At 46.0% G+C, this 23584-nt stretch overlaps 2 protein-coding genes and 1 long non-coding RNA gene across 14 annotated transcripts in view; 2 read left to right on the top strand and 1 right to left on the bottom strand.

Annotated features, from left to right (window-relative positions):
- RAVER2 (ribonucleoprotein, PTB binding 2) overlaps positions 1-4918 on the top strand; it is a 94147-nt gene extending 89229 nt beyond the window's left edge. For 2 of the 3 annotated variants that reach the window (XM_054484216.2, XM_054484208.2), the window contains exon 12: positions 1883-4918. In XM_054484216.2, coding sequence (XP_054340191.1) covers positions 1883-2029 — 147 coding nt within the window. In that variant the 3' untranslated portion in view covers positions 2030-4918. The remainder of the gene's footprint in view (positions 1-1882) is intronic. The other variant, XR_010124342.1, reaches the window with a different exon arrangement.
- JAK1 (Janus kinase 1) overlaps positions 4211-23584 on the bottom strand; it is a 235464-nt gene continuing 216090 nt past the window's right edge. For all 9 annotated transcript variants that reach the window (XM_063654603.1, XM_054484157.2, XM_063654614.1 and 6 more), the window contains 14 exons: positions 21550-21656; positions 18217-18360; positions 17334-17421; positions 16199-16326; positions 15440-15575; positions 14743-14894; positions 12114-12264; positions 11908-12002; positions 10266-10458; positions 9430-9554; positions 8895-9067; positions 7101-7218; positions 6398-6508; positions 4211-5649 (listed from right to left, as the gene is read on the bottom strand). In XM_063654603.1, coding sequence (XP_063510673.1) covers positions 5554-5649; positions 6398-6508; positions 7101-7218; positions 8895-9067; positions 9430-9554; positions 10266-10458; positions 11908-12002; positions 12114-12264; positions 14743-14894; positions 15440-15575; positions 16199-16326; positions 17334-17421; positions 18217-18360; positions 21550-21656 — 1817 coding nt within the window. In that variant the 3' untranslated portion in view covers positions 4211-5553. The remainder of the gene's footprint in view (positions 5650-6397; positions 6509-7100; positions 7219-8894; positions 9068-9429; positions 9555-10265; positions 10459-11907; positions 12003-12113; positions 12265-14742; positions 14895-15439; positions 15576-16198; positions 16327-17333; positions 17422-18216; positions 18361-21549; positions 21657-23584) is intronic.
- On the top strand, positions 12263-15325 carry LOC134738564 (uncharacterized). Of its 2 annotated transcripts, XR_010124347.1 has the most exons (3): positions 12263-13082; positions 13883-14143; positions 14659-15325. It is a non-coding gene; the product is annotated as an uncharacterized LOC134738564 (long non-coding RNA). The 2 variants fall into 2 exon arrangements; XR_010124346.1 differs by lacking the exon at positions 12263-13082 and having other exon boundaries at positions 13177-14143.

Here is a 23584-nt window from a genome sequence, read left to right as displayed (position 1 = left end):
ACGTAATGTTTGCAGGCTTTGTCTTTATTTTAAGATGAGTGACACCCACTTTCATTTCCTGTTCTAATATTTTCCTGTGCTGCTCAGTGAAGTTTTTCCCTGATTTCATAGGTCTCAGTTGGTTCTCACTGTGAATGGTGTAGCACCATTGGGAAGCCCTTTGAATAAAAGAATGTAATAAATTTCCTATCTGGCTTCTGACAGTGAAGATGGTATAGAAAGACATAAACCCAGGCTGTTGCTTTGCTGCATGCCAAGACACAAAAGAATAGATAACTACATGGCAAGAAGAATTGGGGAAGGTGGGTGAGAAGAACAGGAGCATCCCAGATGCCAGAGTGAGCCGTCTGCTTCCCTCCCTGAGTCTTTGGAAAATCTCATTTGTAGAATGGACTGATGACTTATAAGAGGAGGAAAGCTGCTAAAAAGAGTTCTTTATACCTGAAGTAAGGTCTGATGGTGTTAGTGGCTGGGGTCCAACGTTCAGAAAGATAACCTACCAGCGAAGGGGCCCTAATGAAGAAGGCAGCTGGAGAGAATAACGAAGAGGCTGGAATAACGAAGAGGTTTTTGGGGCAGAGGCTCCACCTAAGAGGTGAGCAAGCTGTTTGGTGCAGCAGCCCTTCTCAGGGGCTGAACCCCTTGTCACCATCAACTCAGCTTCAACAACTATCAACTTACGGCAGGTCTCCTTTCATCTACTCTCTCACCTGCTTCCCTTCTAACATTCCAGCACAAACCCCAGACATACTTTACTACTAGGAAAAAAAATGTCGAGGCAGAAATTCCAGCCAGATTCTTTGCCCAGCAGCTTCACTCTGTGAAACATTCCTTTACACTGGGCTTGTGTGAAGACGCTTTGTATTGGTCTGTCCCCACAGTAAGCCACTTTGAAATGAGATACCAGAGGACGCAGCGTTCTTTCAGTCTTGTCATCCCTCTTCCTAACATGGACCACTGAGAACTACTTTAGCAAGGAGTTGAGAGAGACCTATCATCTGTTCCCTCTGAGGCTGGCTCCACTTTTAAAAATTGTGACTGTTGTTGGTTCAAAAACAATTGCAGTTTTAACTGCAACGTGAGAAGGCTCCTGTGTGTTACTGGAAGCTTTACTCATCAGTCATTTCTAACTTCTTGCATATTAAGTCACATAATTCTGCATTGATAAAAGCTTGCCGCACTTATTTTTGTAAAAGCTGAAACTAAGAGGCATTAAGCTGAGCAGTGCTACACCATCTGATTGACTGTGCTGATCACTGTGACCGCTTGTGAGGATATTTGGCCCACTTTCAGGTCAGAATCTCTGGGATGGTGCCTGAAAACCTGCATTTTAATATGCTCGCCAGGCGATTATTGTGGAGACCAAAGCTCTGAGTTTCCCATTGTTCTCTAGAATGTTTCATGTTGTTTTCCTTGATGTCATTTGTCAGTTTCTACACCTACTGATTTATTCTCTCACCACTCCTCGTCACCAGGCACAATTAACATCTAATTCAATATGCAGCTTGATGTCTTCGCCACTCCTCCTTCAGAGGAATACTGACATTCGGTGTTGATATTCTGATTCCGTGGGTTTAACTAGCTGTGATCAGCAGAAGCAGCTGCATGCAGTGCTCTAATTTTTTCTTTTCCCAAAAAGTTGGGGTTGGGGGTGAAGGTGCTGAGACTGGTTTGTGTCTTGCAGAAGTTCCAAAGGTGATGTTGATACAGAAATTTAAAAGTCTTATTTAACAAAGGGGTTTGTGTATTTTTTGATAGTTTGGGTATTTATCCTGTTATTCTGTATTCACCAACTCAAAGTGGAATGCTTTTCTTATAAATATCTTTAATGAATAAGCCAACTTTAGATTTTAAAACTAGCTGCAATTTTATTTTCTCATAGGTGTCATCTTTAAGAAATGAAAAGCGAGGCTCATCATATCTCATCTCTGCCCCAGAAGGTGGTTCAGTGGAATGTGTTGACCAGCATTCTCAGGGCACAGGAGCATATTACATGGAAACTTATTTAAAAAAGAAGCGAGTGTACTGAGTTAAGCTCTCTCCTAATAACCCCCTAAGGTTCTCTGCAGTATCTCTGCTGTTCATCGCTGCCTTAACTTCATTCAAACTAGCCATATCCTTTAAATACGGGTTTATAATTTCCCAGAAGGAACTGTGTTGTGCAGCAGGCAGAAATGCCAAATAAAAAATAGCAATAAGAAGAGACATCAATTGAGGACATTTTCCACTAGAGTCAGATGCATCTTAATCAGTGTGCTAACTCACAATCCATTGGAGAAACTAACAATGTTCCAATATTCCTTGTTTTAGGACTGGGAATAATTTTGACACCATATATAAAAGAAGTTTGAAGCAATAAATGGGAAACAGTGTTGTTTCCTGAGCCTTAGAAGAATGAGTTTCTTATAAGCCAATGTGCATTTCAATTTACTTTCCCTAGAAGTAATTGCATTTATAGATTTTTAGGACTTTTCCTAGAACTACAAGGGTGCAAGTACCAAATGTGCTGATGGTAATATTATAAAGATGCTCTACATGCACACTCAATTAAGCCCACACCAGCCATGCAAAATTAAACCCGGTAAGAGAGTAACAGTGATGTCCAAGGTATCCACTACTACCATTGCTTTAAGATGTTGTTTACCATTTATACCTTCTGTGAAAAATAGAAGGTATTTTAAGAAAAGTAGCTCTGGTGATCTAATTAAGGGTTTGGCAAACTATACCCTGGGTCCACATTTGGTCTACCACCCGCTTTTGTGCTGCCTGCAAGCTAAGACTAATGTTTACATTTTTAAATGGTTGGAGGAAAAAAGAAAACTTATGACATGAAATTTATATGAAATTCAGATTTCAGTGTCCGTAAATACAATTTTATTGGGACGTTGCCATGCTCATTCATTTACGTGTTGTCTGTGGCACTCCTATGCTACAAGGGCAGAACTGATTAGCTTCAACAGAGACTGTATAGCCTGCGAAGACCATATGGCCTAAAATTTCGAGTATCTGGCCGTTTACATAGAGTTTGCTGATCCCTGATCTAATAGCACTAATAATTCTAATAGCAACTATTCCTTTCAATTCACCTACAGACAGACCTTTAGCCTTTGAGACAGACTTGTAAGTAAGTGGAAGGGAACATGGGTTTCTATGCTCATTTCATAGCATAGACTAGTAATTATCTAATGACTAGAATGGGGCCTATTTTGATCACTGAATGCCCTATTTCCACAATATAGTAAAGCAGTCAATACTGCACTTTCTGATGGAGTCTTGAGGAGTCACAGTATTTATAACCATTTTGAGCTAATAAGCTATACCTCACTCTCTGCTTTCTCTCTCTCTTTGATAGTGTGTTAGGGTGAAAAATCAGTTATTTAACTCAATTTACTTGTGAAAGAAGTTTTATCTTTATGGACTATGACTTTTGACATCACCATTTCTTGAAGACCTTGGTATTAAATGCATGAGAAACCTTTGCCATCTAGAAATTTCTAAGTTTGTTTATTATTATAAGACTGTAATTAATTGATAGGGAATTTGGGATCTCGATCCAGGGCTTTTTGAAATCAGATCATTAAACATCTCCTCACTTTGGGGACTTGTTATTTTTAACTATGATGTGGATATCCTGTTTTAATTATGAAGTTTAGAATTGGTACTTATGTTGTATGCTTTGTAAAGAATTTCACTTGGTCTAATTTATTGCATATACTGGCTTCTGTTGGAAAATGACAGCTAGAAAGTTTAAGGTAATTTCTAAGTATACTACCTATAAATAACTGATAAAAGTTAGGCATCATTCAGTGATATAGCAGATGACTAATGGGTTTTTCATGCCCTGCACTTCTCTTTCCCATTTTCCTGTTGCATTCAGCCTCTTCAGTGCTTAGTCACACCTCCACTATAGTACAAAGAGAAGAAAGGAAAGATGGTGAATTTTGCATCAGAGCTGCAAAGTCAAAGCAGGAAGAGGTTGAAGGAACTAAAAGGTGTGTGGACTACAGCACAGTGGACATGCCATCCATACTGGCCTGTGCCCCGTTATCACTGAGCACAACAGTGAAGTGCAAATCAAGTGGTGTTTTTAGTAGTAAGGACCATAACCCACCCCTTCCTCCCCCCAAAACTATAGTGTTATTTTTCTATGTAAGCAAATTGTTTGAAATGCTTTGAAAATGAAATCTTAATATTAAAAGGCATATGCATGTAAAGTCTTTAGTATATTTATTTGTATAAAGAGTAAACAAAGTGCATATAGAGTGGCCACAGGTTTGACACAGAGACCTTGGTGATGTAGGCTATGAACAAATTTAAATTGCAACTTCATTGTTGCCACTGAACCAATCCTGAATTTGGGCTCAACAAGTGAAAAGTAACAATATCAAACAAATACTAAACAGCATAACAAAAAGATTTTCGGACTCTTTCTTTTGGTCATGAAGACCTTAATTAATTGTTCACATTGAATCAGTGACTAAACATTTTTGATGATTGATAATAACCCAGCTACCTCCAAGCAAACTGAAAACTGTCTAGTGGATCCTGAAGTCCATAGTGCCTCTAGCCGGGTCTTTCCTTTCAAGTGTTGCACCATAGGGTGATGGTAAAAACAGGGATCAACCCCTGTAGATCGGTGGTAAGTATGGAAACACTCTAAGAACAGTGCAGCGTATGTGGTATTCAGACTGGTTGCATACAGCATTCATAACCAATGCTGGAATACCTTGCCCCAAAGTGGTAGAGTTATAAAAGGATATACATTGATGTTTCTTAAAAGCATGTGTAATAGCATCCAGGCTCTGGGAATGAGTTCTGATTAAAGGTATACTGCTTAGGAAAGCACTGGCACAGGCTTAGTTCTCGAGAATTAACATGCAGCAAATTATCTATTCCACAGCTATCTCCCCGTGTAGAACCAGTTTTCTCAAAAATGGGTGCTAGTGGTCACCCAAAGGAACAGGAGCTAAGCCACTGGAGAAACAAAGTTTAAGTCCTACTGGTGAGAGAATACAGTCATTTTTGTACAGAAACAATATATACTACCTGGTATCTAATATTTTAAGACTGCATGGTCTAGTACTGTATAGATACTGAAATTTGAGGGCTAAGTCCATCAATCTTTATCTATGATTAATGTGCCAGCAAAACATTTCAGATCAGCTGGCAGCAGGGAAAAGCAATCATCTTCAGACATTATTTTGGTCAACTCCTCTTGTTTTCAAAAATCCCCTTTTGGTATGCAGTTGTGATGGTGAACTAGCCAGATGAAATGGTGGTATATTCTTTCCACAAGGAGGAGTGCTTAAGTGCTTTCAAATATTTTGGTTGTCATGTGTCACTACGTTACTGGTACCAAATTTAAAGAGGAAGTCCTTACACATATTAAGCACTACAGTGTGCCTTATACATGTATATGTACTCAAGTATGAGTTCAGTGACTTTTTGGACAGAACACAAACTTTTTTTCATTAGAAATTTTTAAAAAATGACTTGGGCATTTGTTGCAGGAGGAGGACTTAATCTGTGGAATTTAAATGTTATTCGTGCTTCTTATTTTAAAAGTGCTTCAAATCCTTCAATAAGGTTCTGAAAGCTTGTCCGATTGGATGGTTGGAATTCCCAGCATTTCCTCATAAGTTGATAAACCTGTAAAAAGAAAGAAATAACAACAGTAAAAATGTTAGATTTGGGAACTTTAAAAAAGCAACAGAAACATCAAGAGTAAGAAAATAATTTTGGAAATGCAAATGACTTTTCCTTAAAGACTAGAAAAACAAGAGTATTTGAATAGTTTAAAACACAGAAAATGGGATACAACTCTAGTTCATAAATACTATTTTAACATTTGAGAAGCTCAAGGGTTGACTGGCTGCAATAAAATCCAGGTCATTCCTGTAAACCAGTTAGAGGGTGAAGCAGAATCTCAGTTCAGACTTGAACTTTCCAGACTGGCTGCCTCACTCTCTGACTCATACTGTTCAGTGTGTCTACACAGTCTCAAGAGTTTAGTATTAAAGGCTCAATTCACTTAAAAAAACTGAATTATAAATGCTACTAATAAGTGGGATAAACTTACTTACACACAAAAAAATGCAATTATATGTATTTGTCACACTAAGGCTCCACCAAAACCTGTCCCTCTGGGGCAAGCAAGTGGATAAAGAGGGGCTGGCTTTTGGAGGGAATCCTTGCTCGGAACCTAACTGGTGGCTATCATCTAGCCCCAAAGGCGATTTCTCAGTTATCTTGTGTGAAATTCAGCTTCAGAAAACTATTTTACAAGGACTTCACTGCATCATTTCCTCGCTCTCCCCTCTACCCATTGCTGGATAACTCAAGCTGCGAAAACATAATAGAAATGGAGTGTTATTACTGTGACGTGGCCCATAGATACCTCATCTGGACAGTTAGGTGGGCACGGCAGGCGTTTTCCTTCTTTTAATGTATTCACAAGTCTTGTGACTGTCATCTGGCCATGGGTTGGGCCTATCATTTTCAGGAACAACTATATAAAATAAAACCAAACAAAACATTTAACTTTGCAAGTATTTACATAAATGCCAAACAGATTAAAGTGAAATTTCTACAATCAACTGGAAATTTAAGTAGCAATAAAAAGGCTTTTCTCCTTAGTAACTTTAAATAAAAATCCAAAATCCTTATTAGCTTTCAATGATCTGTCTCTAACCAATGTCTTAGACTCTACCAACCACTCCTTGTGCTTGTGTTGGTCAAGGAGTCTGTTCCCAAGAAAATGATCTGATTTAGGAATGAAGGAGGCACAGACAAGGCTGGTCCCTACCCAATGCTACCCCACTTAACTTGCTCATTTTCCCATAAAACTGCCCTTCATCTCTACACAGATAAGATCCTTGAGAGTCAAGGTCATCCTGTAGAACTCCGGGCTCATTGTGAAAGCAAGACTTGAGGGATTCACAAATAACTGTCAAGTAGCAAACCAAGTTAAGTGGGAAAGTGACACTTTCCATTATAATACATTGATTGGATTCCATTTAAAAACAAAAGTTAACCAAGCAGAGGGATGGACACATTTTAAATGGGTACTGGATGCAAATGAAGAGAAAAGTAGGACTTACAGCCATGGGACTAGAATCTGAATCACAGTAAGTCAGCAGCTCATGCAGAGTGACTCCAAAAGACCAGACGTCAGAGGCAATATAAAATTTAGATTGCATTAAACATTCTGGAGCATACCTTGAAAGGAAGCAGAACACAAAACCTCATTTCCTGGGAGGCACACTCCATCCGACATTACAGGATAACTGAAAAATCACCTCTTCGGTTTTTCTTATAATTTAATAGAGCATCTGAGTGTGTATTATATGTTTTACACGTATCATGTATATGCTGCTATGGTGCACATCTGACCTATATAGTACAGTATCCTTTACAGGCTCTCGGTAGCACGTATCTGCCCTAAAATAACACGACAAGTCTGTGCTCTTCATTTCACTGAGAACATGCTCTCAGGGTACGGGAGGAGGTGGCCATGTAATGATGAGCCCCAGGTCTGATTTGCCTGCAGGCTCTAAATGAGACAGCAGTGGCCTCGCTGCACAATGTGGCGTTGCTGCCCAATCCTCTTCCAGCATTACCTATTTTGCTGAATGACACCCACTTGCCCAAGCCAAAAATGAAGGCATTCCACCGCACCCAATCTCCTTATATACTCCTTGAACCTACTCACTTCTCTCAAATCCTACTGTCACTATCCCAGTCACTGTTCTAGTTCATGCTGTCACTAGCTCTGGCCTGAGCTGTTGAAGCAGCCAAATCAGACTCCCTGGCTCCAATCTTGTTCCCTTCATTCAGTGGTGGTCTTTTTAAAACAAAGTCTCCATCCTTAAACCCTCCAGCAGCATCCCATTGTTCTTGAGATGAAGTCCCAGCTCCATGACTCAAGCTTCCTCCTGCAAACCTCCTATTCCATGATCCGACCTCGCTGAGTTGCAGTTCCTGGGAAATCGACTGCTCGTCTCATTCTTCCCAGTCACGCATGCTGTCTAGCAACCGTCTGTCTAAACCCGCATGCATCTTTCAGGTTTCATCTGAATACTCGCGACTTCCAGAAAACCAAGCCCGAACCTTTCTGTATGTTTCCTGCTCCATGCCGTTGGCTGCCTAGCCTGTTAAACTCTAAACTCGGCCTACTTGTTCACCATATCTCCAGTACTGGCACAAAGCAGGACCTTGATGCATTTTCTTAAATGAATGAATGAGTAAGTTTAGGCTCCGTAAGTGGGAGAGGTCTATGTGTCCATGTAGGATGCACCTAGGGGAGTGCTGATTGGTTATGTCATTATGTGGTTATGCGGCAGGGTGTGGTAGAGATGTAAGCAGCCTCTCCCCTGGACAGTGTTCCCAGCTAAGACATGGTTATAGCCAGTGTGTGGCCTTCTAACCTGGGGACCTCTGGTGATTCATGAGACAGCCAGGTCTCCCATAGGTTTTGCTCTGCTTTGTCCAGGAGTTCCCTGAATCTGCAATGCCCACTCTGTCCTACAGCCTCCCTCTGCAGGGATGTGTTTAAGAAAGGAACTAGATCCTCTCCACCTGCTCAGTTTTAAGAACTGCATCAGATGAATGCCCTCTCCTGGGAAGCTAGGAATATTGAGCTGGTGGTTAGATTTCTTTCAGTCCTTGGAAGACGGTGTCATATGAAGCTCAGTCATTTATATAGGCTGCTTTCCATGAAACAGCCTGAAAGGTGTGTTTCTTGAAGATAAATATCAATTCCAAATGTTCTAAACCTTCTCTAACCTTGAGTCAGGCCAGAGGAATGAGACACATTAATATAGCCAGAAAGGGCCTATTCAAACAGTGTAAACTCTATGAAGCATTGATAAAACCTAGTGGTTTGATTCAGTTACCAAAACACAGGGCTGTCCCGGTCATCCTTGACGGTGTAATACTCCTTATCGGTTTCAATTGCTTTGGTTAAACCGAAGTCTCCAATTTTCACTTGGTGTTCACTCTCAACAAGGACATTTCTTGCTGCCAAGTCCCGGTGAACGTATTGCCGAGAACCCAAATAGTCCATCCCCTGAGAGAGAGAAGTAAAAGTCAAGCACATTGCTAAAGTCACTTTAGATTGTATTATCTATCACTTCATCGGAAAAAATAGAAATGTCATTTCATTCACATATCACTGACAATTTTTTTGGTTCTGACTTTTATGCAAGAATATTAAGAACAAATTGATTCAAAGAAATACACATTAAAATAACCATATTTAAATCCATTTACTTTCTTAGTAGAAGCTAACTTTTCATCTAAATAATGCAGAGAAAAACAAACTAAGTATAATTATCATAAACTTACCCACTTAGAGTCAAATTACAAACCAATTACCCAGGACAGAGTGCCTGATGTCTTAATCTGTAACATGCTGTCTTTATTTTTTACCTTACAAATCTGAACGGCATATTTTAGCTGCTGTTTGAGGTTAATTTTGTTCTTATTCTTTGGAAGATATTCCTTAAGGCTTCCCGAAGGCAGAAATTCCATGATGAGCTTAATACCATTTCCTCCTGTTTAGAAAAAACATCCATCAGTCTGAGGCTGCCAAATGAGGAAACCCTGGGAGACGCAAGGGCACAGGATATGAGACAGAGGCCCTGAGGTGATGCCAGCTTCGCCCCTTCATTACAGGCATGTTACTTGACCTCTTATGCCTCAAGATCCTCAGCAGTGAATGGAGATGGTAACAATGGTGTACCTACCTCACAGGCATAAGCACTCACTGAGGTAACAGTCAGAGTGCTCTGTAAACCACAGGCAAATGATCGTTTTCAAAAATTATCATCAGCTCGCTGTCAATTTCACTACCATGAGTAGATGCTGGCTTGCAAATAAGATACATTTATTAGTAAATATTACTTGCCACTTTGATTTAGACAAACTAGAAAATGAAATACCCTGGCTAGTATTGGATCAGAACAGGAAGTGGGTGGAGGTAGAGTAGGAATCAGTTTCATAAGGCATAAGTGCAAGTGACGTGGACAGACAGTGCTGGAACCAGCCCCTGGATGGAGGGGGCCTGGGTGGCCGCCTCAGGAGCCCTGCAGCTGCTGAGGGACTTGACAGTACATATGACTTGGAAGCCTTGAGAGTGTGTGGGAACCACCAGCTAGCATGTCAGATGCCCAGATAAGGACACAGGGTGCCTGTTTTGCACTGGCCTTTATGACCCTAGACAGTCACCAAATCTTTAAACCAGACCCCAGCCTTGCACAACATACCGTCTTCTGTGCAGATTCCTTTGTACTTCACAATGTTCTCATGATAGAGGTTCCTTAAGATCTCGATTTCCTTTTTCAGATCAGCTATGTGGTTACCTCCACTCTCAGGCTTCAGAGACTTAACAGCCACCTGCTCCCCTGTATTGTCCCCTTCGGGGTCATACCTGCAGAGCTCAACCTTCCCAAAGTGGCCCTGGAGGGAAAGATGCATGTGTTGTTATCAGGGAAGCCGCAGCGTAGGCCACGGAACACACAGAAGTCTTGCTCCTCACACCCGTTCCCCTGAGGGCCAGGGGTTCTCGCTGTCTGGCCTTGCAGGCAGAAGCCTCTCACCTGGACTGTACCTGCTCACTACAGCCCCCTTGCTCTCTTGGCCTCACAAACTGTCCTCTGAGTTACTGAGCCAAGACAAAGTAGCAGGTGACGATGAACCAACTCATCAATCCCAATTTCTATGACCAAAGGAAATGAAGGTTATTTCTGGGCCTGCAGGACAACTGCCATTCTCTGAAAGCCCTGGGCTCACGTTACAGAACAGGCCCCACAGCGTGGCTGAAAAGAGCAAATGCATGAGGAGTCTTTAGAAGACGTGAGATCAGGTTCCAGCCAAGCCACCTGACAGCGACAGTGGTGGCCAAGTCCCCAAATCGGAGCTGGCTCCTGATGCACTCGCTGCATACAGAAACTGGCCTTGGGGATGGTGGGGGGAACTAAGGATGCCATGCTTCTGACAATGCCTGGCACAGAGGCTGGCACACAGCAGATCCTGGAGGTGTATCAAGTCTGTTTCATTAACCAGACTACAGAAAATCTGTATAAAGACACAAATCTCAGTAGCTTCTCTAGTCACAATTAACTGTTTGGAAACTCCCATTTAAGGTCCAAAGAAAAGCTGATATTCTATTTTGGGATTCTGTGCAATAAACCTATCCCTGCTTTAAAGAGCCTTAGAGGGCTGGGTATGGTGGCTCATGCCTGTAATCCCAGCACGTTGGGAGGCCTCCTTGCTTGAGGCCAGGAGTCTGAGAGCAGCCTAGTCAACATAGCAAGACCCCATTTCTATAATAAAAAATAAAAAATATTAGCCAGCATGGGGGCGTGTGCTTGTAGTTCCAGCTACTCAGGAGGCTGAGGCAGGAAGATTGCTTGAGCCTGGGAAGTTGAGGCTGCAGTGAGCTATGATCACACCACTCACTCCAGCCTGGGACACAGAGCGAGACCCTGTCTCTTGGGGGCAAAAGAAAAAGAGAGAAGCTTACAGGATATATACGCCCAGGAAAGTCAGAGGCAAGGATTTTCCTATTCCACCATATCTATACCTACTCCCCCATCTCTCCCTCTTTCCATTCTCTTCTGTCCCGTAGAGAAAACTCAAGTCTCTCAAGGGAGCTGCCCAGAGTCCCGTGTGCATACGCAGTCGTGCATGCAGGCAGGGACATGCATTCTGTCCGTGCCGTGTGTCACATGGAGAAAGACACAATCCCTTGTGATGAAAGTGGTCCCCAAATGCAGTAAGGTGCTTTCGCTCATGGACCTGGCCCCAGAATGAAAAAGAATGGAGAGCAGCTGTACGTGCAAAGAGTGGCGCTGTGGATGGCGGAGGGCTCTGCCATCAGCAGCAAGCAGCACAGGTGTAACTTACCTCTCCCAAGTCACGGATCCTCTTTAGGAAGCGCTTTTCAAAATGTGTGGGGTCCACTTCAGTTGCTGGTTTTTTTTCTGAAACAATATCTGGATCTAACAGAAGAGAAAAGAAAACAGAGTGAAAGGCAGGCGATTGCCAGGGATTGCCACCCAGGCTCCTGTTTCTCCCCAGGCTGGGTTAAAGCAGCACACGGCAGGTCTTACTCTGCTCTTCAAGCTTATTAATGTCTCTCATGATAGCTCGGAAGAAAGGCCTCTGATTGGGGTCGTAGTTCATGCAGCGGGTCATGAGGTCAGCCAGCTCCTTACACGATGGTGTCACCGGCCTGCACCGGCTTTCATAGAATCTCTCTTTCTGTAAACAAGAGGGGCACATGGAAGAAACCAAAGGAACCACCTACAAACTTCTCAGCCCCAGGTCAGGTGGAACTGCCAATTCCTCATTCGATTCTCAACATCTCCACTTACAGGTAGATTTCATAAATGTTTGTTACTGCTGCCTTATTCTTGCAAGGGGAAATCACAGTCCTAATACTGAATAGTCCAAATTCAAGGAGACTGGGCAGTATAGCCCAGTCCCAAAAAGCTTCATTCAAGTAAAGGCATGCAACCTTTCTGGAATACAACTGGGCAACATGTACAAAAATCTTCAGATTCTTCAAACCCTCTGATGCATTAACTTCAATGACTGAATGACTCAGAAATAAATCAGATATGAACAAATATTTATGTACAAGGATGTTTCCTGCAAAATTAGACAGAACACTGGAAATTTGAAAACTTAAATGCCAAATATAAAATTAGTCAAGTAAATTAAAACAATTAACTCTTACATTAAATTTGTAAAAATTATGATTTAATCTCACAGGAAAGCACTCACAGTATTAAATGAAAAAACTCAGAATTTTATATAACTCTATCTAGCATAGCCCCAATTTTGTTTAAAAAAAGAGAGACACAAACAGGCTGGAAGACAAAATGCCAAAGTGTTAACAGTGGTCAGGGATGACAAGAATGCAGTGATTGCTATTTTCTTTTTTTAATAGTTTCATTTTAAAAATTTTCTTCAACTGTTTATTACTTTAAATTTTAGAAACAAGAACTTATGCTACTTTTGGAAGATGAAGTGAAACCACTGCATTCCAGTTTCTACTTCGTAGCTGGACTCCAAGGGTACTAAGTTCCTCTCTGGTCCCCATGGGCCCTGGGGTGGGGTGGGGTGGGGTGGGGTGGGGTTGGGTGGGCAGGTCCCAGAGGACAGGGAGGAGGGAGGACTGGAATTAAGGAGCTGAGAATTGCTCTTGTCCTTGAGTGTCACTCACACATCCCTTCATCAGTGCAGCCTGCAGAAAAGCCATCTAACCCAAGGGGACTTAGGTGGAGAGAGACTCCTATTTTATTAAAGACACGGGTCCTTCCTTACACCACCCTGTATGCTGTTCAGCCCAGGGTACGCAGGACGTGCTCGATAAATACTGACTGATGACAAAGGGTATGTTGTTTCATTTCCAAGGATCCAAGGAAGTTAAAAATAAAAATGAATTTCCCAAAAGCCTAGGCCAAAAATTCCAAATGGCAGATCCGTAGATCTGATGGTTTCCCTGCGGGTTTAAGATCCTTTCCCAAGTCCTGCACCATGGTTAACTGGCAAGTCGTAAAAGTTCTACCTCTTCAGTATCTCCCACCTTGCACTCTGGACTTCCGCTGCCATTTCCGGACGTGGGGCTCCCATTGCTGAGAGCCTCGGGGCCCCTGTCTCCCTCCAGGTCTCTCCTCTGTCCATCCCAGCTACTGCATCCAGAAGAACATCCCAAGGCCAACCTCCAAGCCCCTCCCTCCTCCACCCAAATCCTTCCTTGTCCCATGCCACCCCCAGTAAATGTAGGCTCTGCAGCCTGGAATAAGGGACTTTAAAAATCTGAACCCAAATGGCCTTTCCCACCTGATCACTGTTATTCCTTTCCCCACTCCAGACACTCAAGGCCAGGCACACCAAACTACCCAGGCTCCCGGCACAGCACTGAAACCAGGCTCTCACAGCCGAAACTGATGCCTGCCCCCTCTAAACAACAGGAGCACATTCCAATTACAGTCACTGAGATGAAGGGACAGTGGTCTTTCATTGTGATTTTTACTATTTTACCCCTTTGGAGTTAGAGTCTCCACTTTTTCCACAGGTAGATTTGGAGGAGGTCCACACCTCGCCTGTTTTGCATTCTAGCTGAGGAACCCAGGTGAGTGGGGCTACCTGAGTCTCAGTTACCTGATCTGTCAAATGAGGGTAATGACACCATCCTACCTAATTTGCAGGGCTCTTAGGGTGACACTTTCAGGTATTCCTTCTGGAATTCTTACCATTGTTATTTTAGCCTAACTCCCTACCATACCCTAAGGCCCTCAAGGGAAGGCAAGGCCTGTATCTTATTTTATTGTGAACCTCCAGCTTTTCCCAAGCTTGATGGCTAATACACAATAGGAACTCCATACATATTTGTGTGGTAATTTTGCTGAATAACAGGCACTTAAAATCTCAGATAAATAATACTGTAACATCTATCGAGCTTGTACTGTATGCCTGTCACTCTATATGCATTATTTAATCTTCACAACAACCCTACAAGTAGTTACTGATTATCCCCATTTTACAGATGATGAAACTGAGGCTCACGGAAGTTCAGTTACATTTGTGAGGTCACTCACCCAGTAGGCCTGTGAAGAGATTCAAACCCATGCCCGTCTCTTCCCACAGTGCCAGGCTTCCGACAACTCCTGGGAAGCCCACGAGCGCCTGAAAGCCCTCACTTGCCTCACGCCCTGAGAAACACCTGCTCACCTCAATCAGCGTCTTGTCTTTCAAGGGGATCTCGCCATTGTAGCAGATTTCCCAGAGCGTGGTTCCAAAGCTCCACTTGTCAGCAGCCACACTCAGGTTCTTGGAGTCCTCAACACACTCGGGAGCAATCCATGGGATTCGTTCAATGCACTCTGGAAGACAACAGACACACTGACGGAGCAGTTTCTGGGATCTCCTAGGGATTCAATTACTGTCACTGCAGCCAGAACAGTGAGCCAATGAAGGAACTACTTCAAGCAGTGTGCCCAAACATGGCCCATGGCCACATAAGCCCTGTGTGGGGGGCCTGCAGGCGTGCAGCCCTCCAAGCCTCGCCCAGCACTTCTGATACATCAGTCAGGGTCACAGCCAGCAGATGGGTCCCCTGCCTCCAAGCTCCCCAGGAGGGTCGTGTGGAGCCAGGCTTGTGAAGCCCTGGCCGCCTTAGGATCAGCAAAACATCCCAGGGTGGGGGCCATCACCCAGGGCAGGGGGACGAATGGGGGCTCGTTCAAGGACTTAAGAGAAGGCAGGAGATCAAGACCATCCTGGCCAACATGGTGAAACCCCGTCTCTACCAAAATACAAAAAAAAAAAATGACTCTCTAAAAGGAGACCAACCCCAGCCCAGCCCTTCTCTCTGCTGACTTGCCCCTGACTCAGGGTGGGGCCCGAGGGAAGAGAGGGGGAGACACACCTTGCCTAGACAGCACCGTAATGGGGATGCCGGGGTCACTGAGCTTGATGAACGGGCCACACTCACTGTCGATGCCTTCACGGGCCAGGAGGAGGTTTTTAGTACACACATTTCCATGGACCAGGTCTTTATCCTCCTGCAGAGTAAAAAGGTCAAGTTTAGCCAAAGTGCTCCTTCCCGCCCTCTATTTCCAACCCTGGTCCCTCAGGTCATCTCTTCCTACCCCCAGCTACAGCCAGATCCGGACAGCCTGGCCCTTCTGCCAATCATGTGTGACTTAGGCACATCACAGGTGCCCCTTGGCTCCAGCTCCCTCATCACTGAATGCGGCTAAATAGTGGGGCATATCTCATTGGGCTTCGTGAGCATGATACTGATTAGAATCTGTGAAACGCCTGAACAGCTGACCCATGGTGAGCACTCCACACATCAGCTACTACAGATGCTGGCAGTTCACTTATTCACTCAACACGTACTGCACTGCTTTCAGCCTTGCCATCCATACGCTGCAGTGTGCAGGTCGGTCCTCTGACGTGCTAACATTTCCCACTAAACAGAACTCACGTGAGCACAGGGAATGGCCCCAAACGACCGTCTTCAGTAAGCACCAGGCACACCTTTGTTCAACCACAGAGCCCTGGCCCCATGGAACCCAAGGACAGGCCCCTCTAGCTGCTTGGCTAGCACCTCTTTCCTGCCACCCCTCCCAGGACACTCTGGTTTCTGGTGGGACCATTATGGACATCAGGACGTTCTTACCAAGTAGCTCAGGGCACTGGCCAGCTGTTTGGCAACTTTGAATTTCCATGGTGTGGTAAGGACATCGCTTTTCCGGTGCATGAAGAGATCCAGAGGACCCCCTTCCACAAACTCTTCCACCATGATATCTGTAGGCATAAAAATAGCCATGTCTGGAACCTGGTCTGTGGCATAGTCCTCTCCTTCATCCCCTTACAACAGCCCACTTCAGTGGACACTACTCGGCCTCAGAGTACACAGATATCCTTGGGGGGTGCAAAGGTGCAGGGGCTTCAGAGCTGGAAAGGCCAAGTTCAACTCCGAGCTCTTCTTCGAAACGGGTGGCACTCAGCAAGTGACACTTCCCTGAGCCTCAATTCCCTCATCTGTAATAACAGATGGTGGCTAAATGTCACAAGGCCTGGAAAGCCTTGGCGGAGGGCCTGACACAGAGAACAAGGGCTCTGTGAACAACCGCCGCCACTGCTGCTGTTCTACAACACACTGTGACACAGAGGTCAGGCCGCTCACACGGCAAAACCTCCCTCTCAACAGGACTCCTGTGTGAGTACACGGAACAGCTCACATTGTCGGATTTCACAGGGAAGAAGTCACTTGGGGTTAAAAAAAAGTCGCTCTTCTTCCAAACTTACATGTCAGGAACTCAGAGGCCAAGGCCACCCCTCCATCTCAGTGTGCAGCAGCAGCCCAAGGGCCCACCGGCTCAGTGGCTTGACAACCAAGAAAGGGCCAAGCCTGCCTGTGGTTAAAATGAAGGCCAGTCCATTCGAGGGGCCAGCGTCTTGCTGCTTGTGGGGTGCACTCACCTCGCTCACCTGCCCAGAGCTCCTTGGGCCTGACTCTTGTGGCCTTGACCTCATTTCACTCACCTCAGCCTCCCAGGTCTAGCACAGTGTAGGGTTCTTGCCGGCATTGGCAAGAAAACATTACACAAATGAATGAAAAGCAATCGATTTTAGTTCCACCTCCACTATTAACTTAAGCAAATGACCTGCTCAGTCCCTCAATCTCCTCAACTGTAAAAAGAAAGGCAAGAAGCCTGGGCAACGTGAGGGTGGGAAGAGCCCCCACCATCTCCACAGCACCCAGGCTCCGCATCCAGGCCACCCACCCCTTCGAAAGAGAACACACTTACTCTCCACGTCGCGGACACAGACTCCGTAGAGGTACACGATGTGTTTGTGGGAGACCTGTCTCATCATGCTGGCTGCCTCGAAGAAGGCCTGTGGGCGAGCAGGACATAGGAATGTCTCAGGCCAGCCTCCAGGGAGCTGCTCCCCAGGGGCTCTGTTGAGGGGAAAGCCAGTGGACCCAGGAAAGCTCACCATTGTCACCACCCCATGCCCTGAACACCAATTCCCTGGCCTTGGCTGTCCAGAGGCACTGCCAAGCCTTGCTCTCTGGGCCAACCTGGCAGGGATGTGAGATTTATTTAGAAAACCTAACAGGATGCAGAGCAGGGCTAGTGGGAGAAGCTGGCTAAGAATTTTCCCACTGGATACTCATGCCCACCTCTCTCTCTTCCTTTCAGCTCTGGGAAATACCCATGTTTAGCACTATGCTGGAACAAAGGGGAAATGAAGGCAGCCGATCTCTGCTCAAGATTTGACTGTGTCACTCTAATAGTCTGTGGGATCCTGGGTGAGTCCTTTTACTCCTCTGGGCTTTCATTTTCCAGACTGTGTGGTGAGAGCCATGGACTGTATCAGGAACTTTGAACCATTTGGCCAGAGTCCTGGGGCTCCACAGCACGGCCACCTGGACCTGTCCTTAGGAAAGGTGGGGGCTGGGGGTGGAAGGGAGGGCACAGCCTGAGTGTGAGGAGCTGCTCAACCCACCTCACTTACTCTACATGCAGGGTCCACTAAGATCATATGTGGAGAAAAAAATTCTGAGTAAAAGGCAAGTTTGAAAACCACTGGGCCACAAGAAGGGCAAGGGTTCTTCTCAACCCATTGTGTTCCACTGGCTCCAGAAACGGGGGAGGGGAGGGGAGGAGTTCAGAGGAAGACACTTGCCAGGGAAATATCCCTGTGGCTGGGGTCTAAGACTTTGAGGATCACTTTTATCTTCTTCTCTTCAGAAGTTCCTTCGTCATCCTTGTAATCCATCAGGGTCCCAGAGTAGATGTGTGTTCTTGTGCCTCTCCCAAGGTGCTCGCCCTGAGGGAAGAAGCAGAAGGCTGGGTGACCTCTCTGTGCCCTGAAGTGATGGACCGTCTGGGAATGGCTCCTCAATGGGAACATGGACTATCAATGGGATGGGGCAAAGGCAAGAGGGCTCCCTGCCCCAGCTCATGGTCCCCAGCGCCTTGTCCTTGTCAGGCCTCCAGAGAAAACAACAAGCTATTTGGCCAAACACAGTGGTGACATTTGCTGGGCCCCAGGAGACAGTCCTCCTACTCCCTAAATGGCTCCTTGCTTTCTACCCCCAGGAACGGCCTTTGGCCAAAACACAGTCCTAACATGTCAGGACACTGCAAACAGGGCCATCAACAGCCAGCCACATGGGTCCCACCCCAGGCCTCCAGAGAAGACTCAAGAGAGGAGCCCCCAGGCAGCTCCTCTACTCACAGGCTGTGCTACCCTGTGAAGAGGCTTGCAAATCCCAGCTCTACTACCCGCTGGCCATGTGACATGAGGGCAATCTCTGCCCACTTTCTGCAAATGGAGGTAATAATGGTACTGACCTCACAGGGCTGTGGTAAGAATCAAACCAGGAAACAGGGATGGAGGCTCCTGGTACAGACTCAGGCACACGGAGGTGCCTGAGGAGATGGTGTGTAGAAACCCATCTGGTGGGCCCACGTGTTATCTGAAGCCCTCTGGCACAGGTAGGCACAGTTTCTCACACTGGAACCATCTGTTTCCCATCCATCTATCCAGTGTGTGTGCTCATGTGCGTGCATGCATGCTAGGATTTAAAGTTAGTGGTGCAAAGTACACCTGCATTTGCCGTGGTAACCTCACAGAGGAGATGGCAATGTGAAGATGAAGGTGGAGACTGGGGTGATGTGTCCTGGATTTCCTGACATGTGAAAGGGAACAATACCTCCGGATGAGCGGCAGGAGGACTGAATGAGATGATCAGTGCAAAGCCCTGGCCATACCATGATCTATTTCTGAGGACCCTTCCAGTTCAAGTTGCAATAATTCTGATTTTAAAATTCTTAATATTTGGAAATCAAAATGGGATTCACAAAACTTAGGCAATGTCAAGTTGTTGACATTAGCCCCACAAAACTTGTAAACTGAAGGTCCATTATTCTATTATTTGAGGACCCCCTGGAAATGCAGAAAATGGACTGTGGCTGATACCTAGGGAATCAGTCTTATCCCCCATAGGAACATACACCATTGTTAATCAGGTATATTAATTTGCACAAATGCCACCATTTGTCATCTGTCAGAGCCGAATGGCAATGCATCCGCCCTGTCTGCTGTATCCTGGCAAGGTCTTTGGCTATTCATTAAAGCTGCATCTGTCATGAAGTGATCCATCAAGGTTATGGGAAGCTGTATTCCCAGAACATCCCGTAAAAGCCATATGCTTTCAGAATAATTGCTCTTACCGTGGCCAAGTCATGACACCATGCTGTCAGGATTCTGCAGAGACCCACAAAGGCCCATATGGCCCACTTCGGCCTCCTCAGATGCTGTTCCCTCCACCTTGCCTAGCTACTTGAGCTCATCCTCCAGGAGGAGACCCTGATTTTTTTTTTCCCCCCCAGACAGGGTCTCACTCTAACACCCGGCTAGAGTGCGGTAGCACAATCATAGCTCACTGCAACCTCAAACTCCTGGCCTTATGCAATCCTTCCAACTCAACCTCCTGAGTAGCTGGGACTACAGCTGCTTACCATTACACACAGCTCATTTTTTCATTTTTATTTTTAGTAGAGATGGGATCTCATTGTGTTGCCCAGGTTGGTCTTGAACTCCTAGGCTCAAGCGATCCTCCCGCCTTGGCCTCTCAAAGTGCTGGGACGACAGGTGTGAGCCACTGTGTGAGCCGCTGTGCCTGGTCTGGGACTCTGCTTTGATACCGCTTACCCCAGGAAGCCATCTCTGTCCTCTAAAGATTAAGTCCACATCCTGCTGTACTTCCCTACCTTGGAACTTGACTCTTGCTAATGTGATTACCCCCTCAAAATAGACAGGAGCCTGCTGAGGCAGCAATCGTGCCTGGCACGTGTAATGCTTGATCTCTGTTGGCTAAGTGGATGTGGAAGGCATGGAGGATGGTGGTTACCTGCTTGGAGGCTCGAGGGGAGGGAAAAGAGGCAGGCCCCACGGACTATGTCAAGTTCTACACAGAAAAGAGGCTATGAAACTGTGGCTCTGGTGACTGTAATCTCAGGACACAGCTCTGACACCACGAGAGGAATAGAGAACAATGATGGGCCTTTGGTGAAGAAATGTACCACGAGGGAAGTGAGGCAGTTTAGCTGTGGATTTCCACTCCCTCAAGCCCCATCCAACAATCTTGGGGACTCACTGAAAAAGGTAAAGTAACAAACCCCCGAGTGCCACTCTCCCCAGGCTCCTTCACAGCAGGCAGCTTCCGCCTCACCCTCCAACACCTCCAAGGCGCTGCCATCTCCCCAGGTGGTGAGTGGCCCCGTGCTTGCTTCTCTCCAAGGCTGCCGCACCATCTCCCTGATACCCCAATGCGTAGCTCTATGCAACAGGGCTGGGGAGCGGCAGCAGAACAGAAAGTGGGCTTTCCCTGGGCCTCACACCACCAGCAACAGCTCCAGGGCAGCCCCTGGGGAGATCCTGGGCCCCCCTTCAACCTGTAGATTTTGGGCAAAAAGGCCTCCAAAGGCTGGGATCTGTTTCTCAAGATAGTTCTCCTTCAGGCCCAGACTGCGCATGTCCTCTTGTTCCCTCCCTGTGTTCTCTCCTCTCGAGCTCTGCTCCTTCTGGAAGGAGCAGGACTGAACTCTGGAGGTGCTCCGTCAGGAAGTGCAGGACTGAACTCTGGAGGTGCTCCGTCACACAGCCTGCTGCAGGCAGCGAAGGGTGATGGCCATGCTCCCCTGTGGAGAGCCACCTCCTGCCCTGCCACCCCCTCAGCACTCCCTCACCACAGAAGGTCCCTGCAGTTCTAGGGAACCCCACAAAGCCTGACCAAACCACTTACCTCAAAACATGTCTCTGAGGAGCATTAGCAAGGGCGAAGAGGATGGAGGCAATGGTTGTACGGCTTTTGCCATCAAAGGAAAGTCTCTCTGTTCTTTTTCTACTAAGATTTCCCCAAACACAGCCTTCCTTCCCCCAGATCCCCAAGCTGATCCACCGTGGGGAGGCAGGACCACAGCTGGCCCACACCCTGCAGCCGTGACTCACCTGCACCAGATCCTTCTTGAGGATCCGATCGAAACTCAGCTGGCTCATGGGGTAGACGGGCTGCCACTCCTGAGCTTTCTTAGTAGCCACCAGCAGGTTGGAGATTTCTGTGGAAGAGATTGGAGGAGTCTGAGCACAGCACCCAAGATCCAAGCTCTCAGACAGCCAACGTCTGCTGAGCCGTGGCTGTGGGACGGGTGTGCGGGCGCTTGCTGCTTCAGTCATTCAACAAGTGCTTATTCAATAGGCACATGGCTCCTACCCTCCAGGAGCTCACAGGGTAACGACAGAGCCAAAACTTCCAAATAAACAATTAAATGGAAAGCTACAATTTGTTCAGCTCCTCTAAAGAACAGGTGTGTGGTGCTCCAAGGTTGGCACGGCAAGATCTATTCTGGTAAGAAAGGTCAGAAACAGTTTCCCTAGTGAAATTAAAATTTAAAATGTAAAACCGGAAACTGAAAGAAGTCAGAGACTGTCTTATTTTCTGCTCCACCTCCACAGCCTGGTACATAGTAGGCACTCAATTATTTGTTAAATGCATGAACGAATGACTGGCGTCTTTCTAAAGGATGAGAGCTGTAGAAGGAAGAAGCAGTACCCGGGCCCAGGGCATGATGGGAACCAGAGGAGGAGGTGAACAAATGCTGGTTTTGAGCCAGAAGATCAGGGCAGGAGACCCAGAACAGTGCCCTGTCTGAAGCTTGTGGTACCAGCAGTGCCTGACACGGAGGAGGTGCTTACCAAATGCCCCCTCAATGTGCAGGTTTAAGTAGACTATCCCCCAGATTCTACTGATTCAAACAGCAAACCCAACACATTACAAAATTCTCGAGGCCAGAAAATCTACAATCCACAGAAATCACCTTTCCCACCATGGAGCTACTACAAGGAACAAGATTATCATAAGGCAAGAAGGGACCTTCCAGATTCTGACTAGCAGGGAAAGTATTCCGGGAATCTCTGAAGACTTGTATGTTTTCATCAATTTTATTAACTGAAGCAGGAATATTAGCAAAATGACAACGAACATGCATTTCTCTTCACTTCCTCTTTCCTGCACTAGAAGACAATAATGCGTTAGGGGAGAAAATGTAGCCATTCCAGTCCTGATTCCTGGACCGTAACAGGAGGAAGTTCCTAAAAGAACATCTGTAAGAACAGCCAGGCACAACCCATGGAGGCCACCACACACACCGCTGGGAGGCAATGGCTGCTGAGTGCCGGGTTCCTGCACAGGGTCACGTCTCTAATCCCTGCTATCCCTCAGGACAGGGCATTCTTTTCCTTTCTAATTTTTTAAGCTCACATATTCTGACTGTTTTCTCCGTGCCAGCCGCTGTTCTATGAGCATTATACACATTAACTCCTTTGTCCTTATGACAATCCTATGGAATACATAGTATTCTCATCCCCATTTTATAGATGAGAAAACAGAGATTCCGAGAGATTAAGTAACTGGCCCAAGGCCAGGCAGTTCGTAATCTTAGGATTCACACTGAAGTTAGAGATGCTCTCGTCTCTACCCTTCCCACAACATACCTGGCCCTAATCGGGAGAACAAATGTGGGTGCCAGAAACAGGGCTCAGGGAGAGGCTCCCCTTGTTCTCACATCCTGGGCACTCCTTTTTCCAGAGGCTGCTCCCTCCATACCATTTTCCTGACTCCACCCTGTTACCTGGGGAAAATCCGATTCAGAGGCAACTCAGGCTCAACTCAACTCAGGAGAAAAGGCATCAAGAAGGGGCCCCGTGGCTGGTGTCCACAGGCAAGAGGCCAGGCAGCAGAGCCACTTGGGAAATGAGAGGGGGATGGAACCGAAGCCATTTATGGACTATTCTTTGCATGGGCACTTCAGGGAACATGGCACCAGGGTCAACAAGGTGAATGGGGGAAGCCACAGTGCCTCCATGAAGGTGTTTCCTCACTAGAAAAATGGGGGCCACAGCTGTGTCCCTCACAGGTTACCATGTGGACGAATGGGATGACGCAAGGGAAGGGCTGCCTTCAGTGCCTGGTATGGAGTAAAACGCT

Source organism: Pongo pygmaeus, chromosome 1 (assembly GCF_028885625.2).
Source record: "Pongo pygmaeus isolate AG05252 chromosome 1, NHGRI_mPonPyg2-v2.0_pri, whole genome shotgun sequence".
Lineage (NCBI taxonomy): Eukaryota > Metazoa > Chordata > Mammalia > Primates > Hominidae > Pongo > Pongo pygmaeus.
The sequence above is the reverse complement of the archived record's forward strand: the minus strand, read 5'-3'. Positions and strand labels throughout refer to the sequence as shown.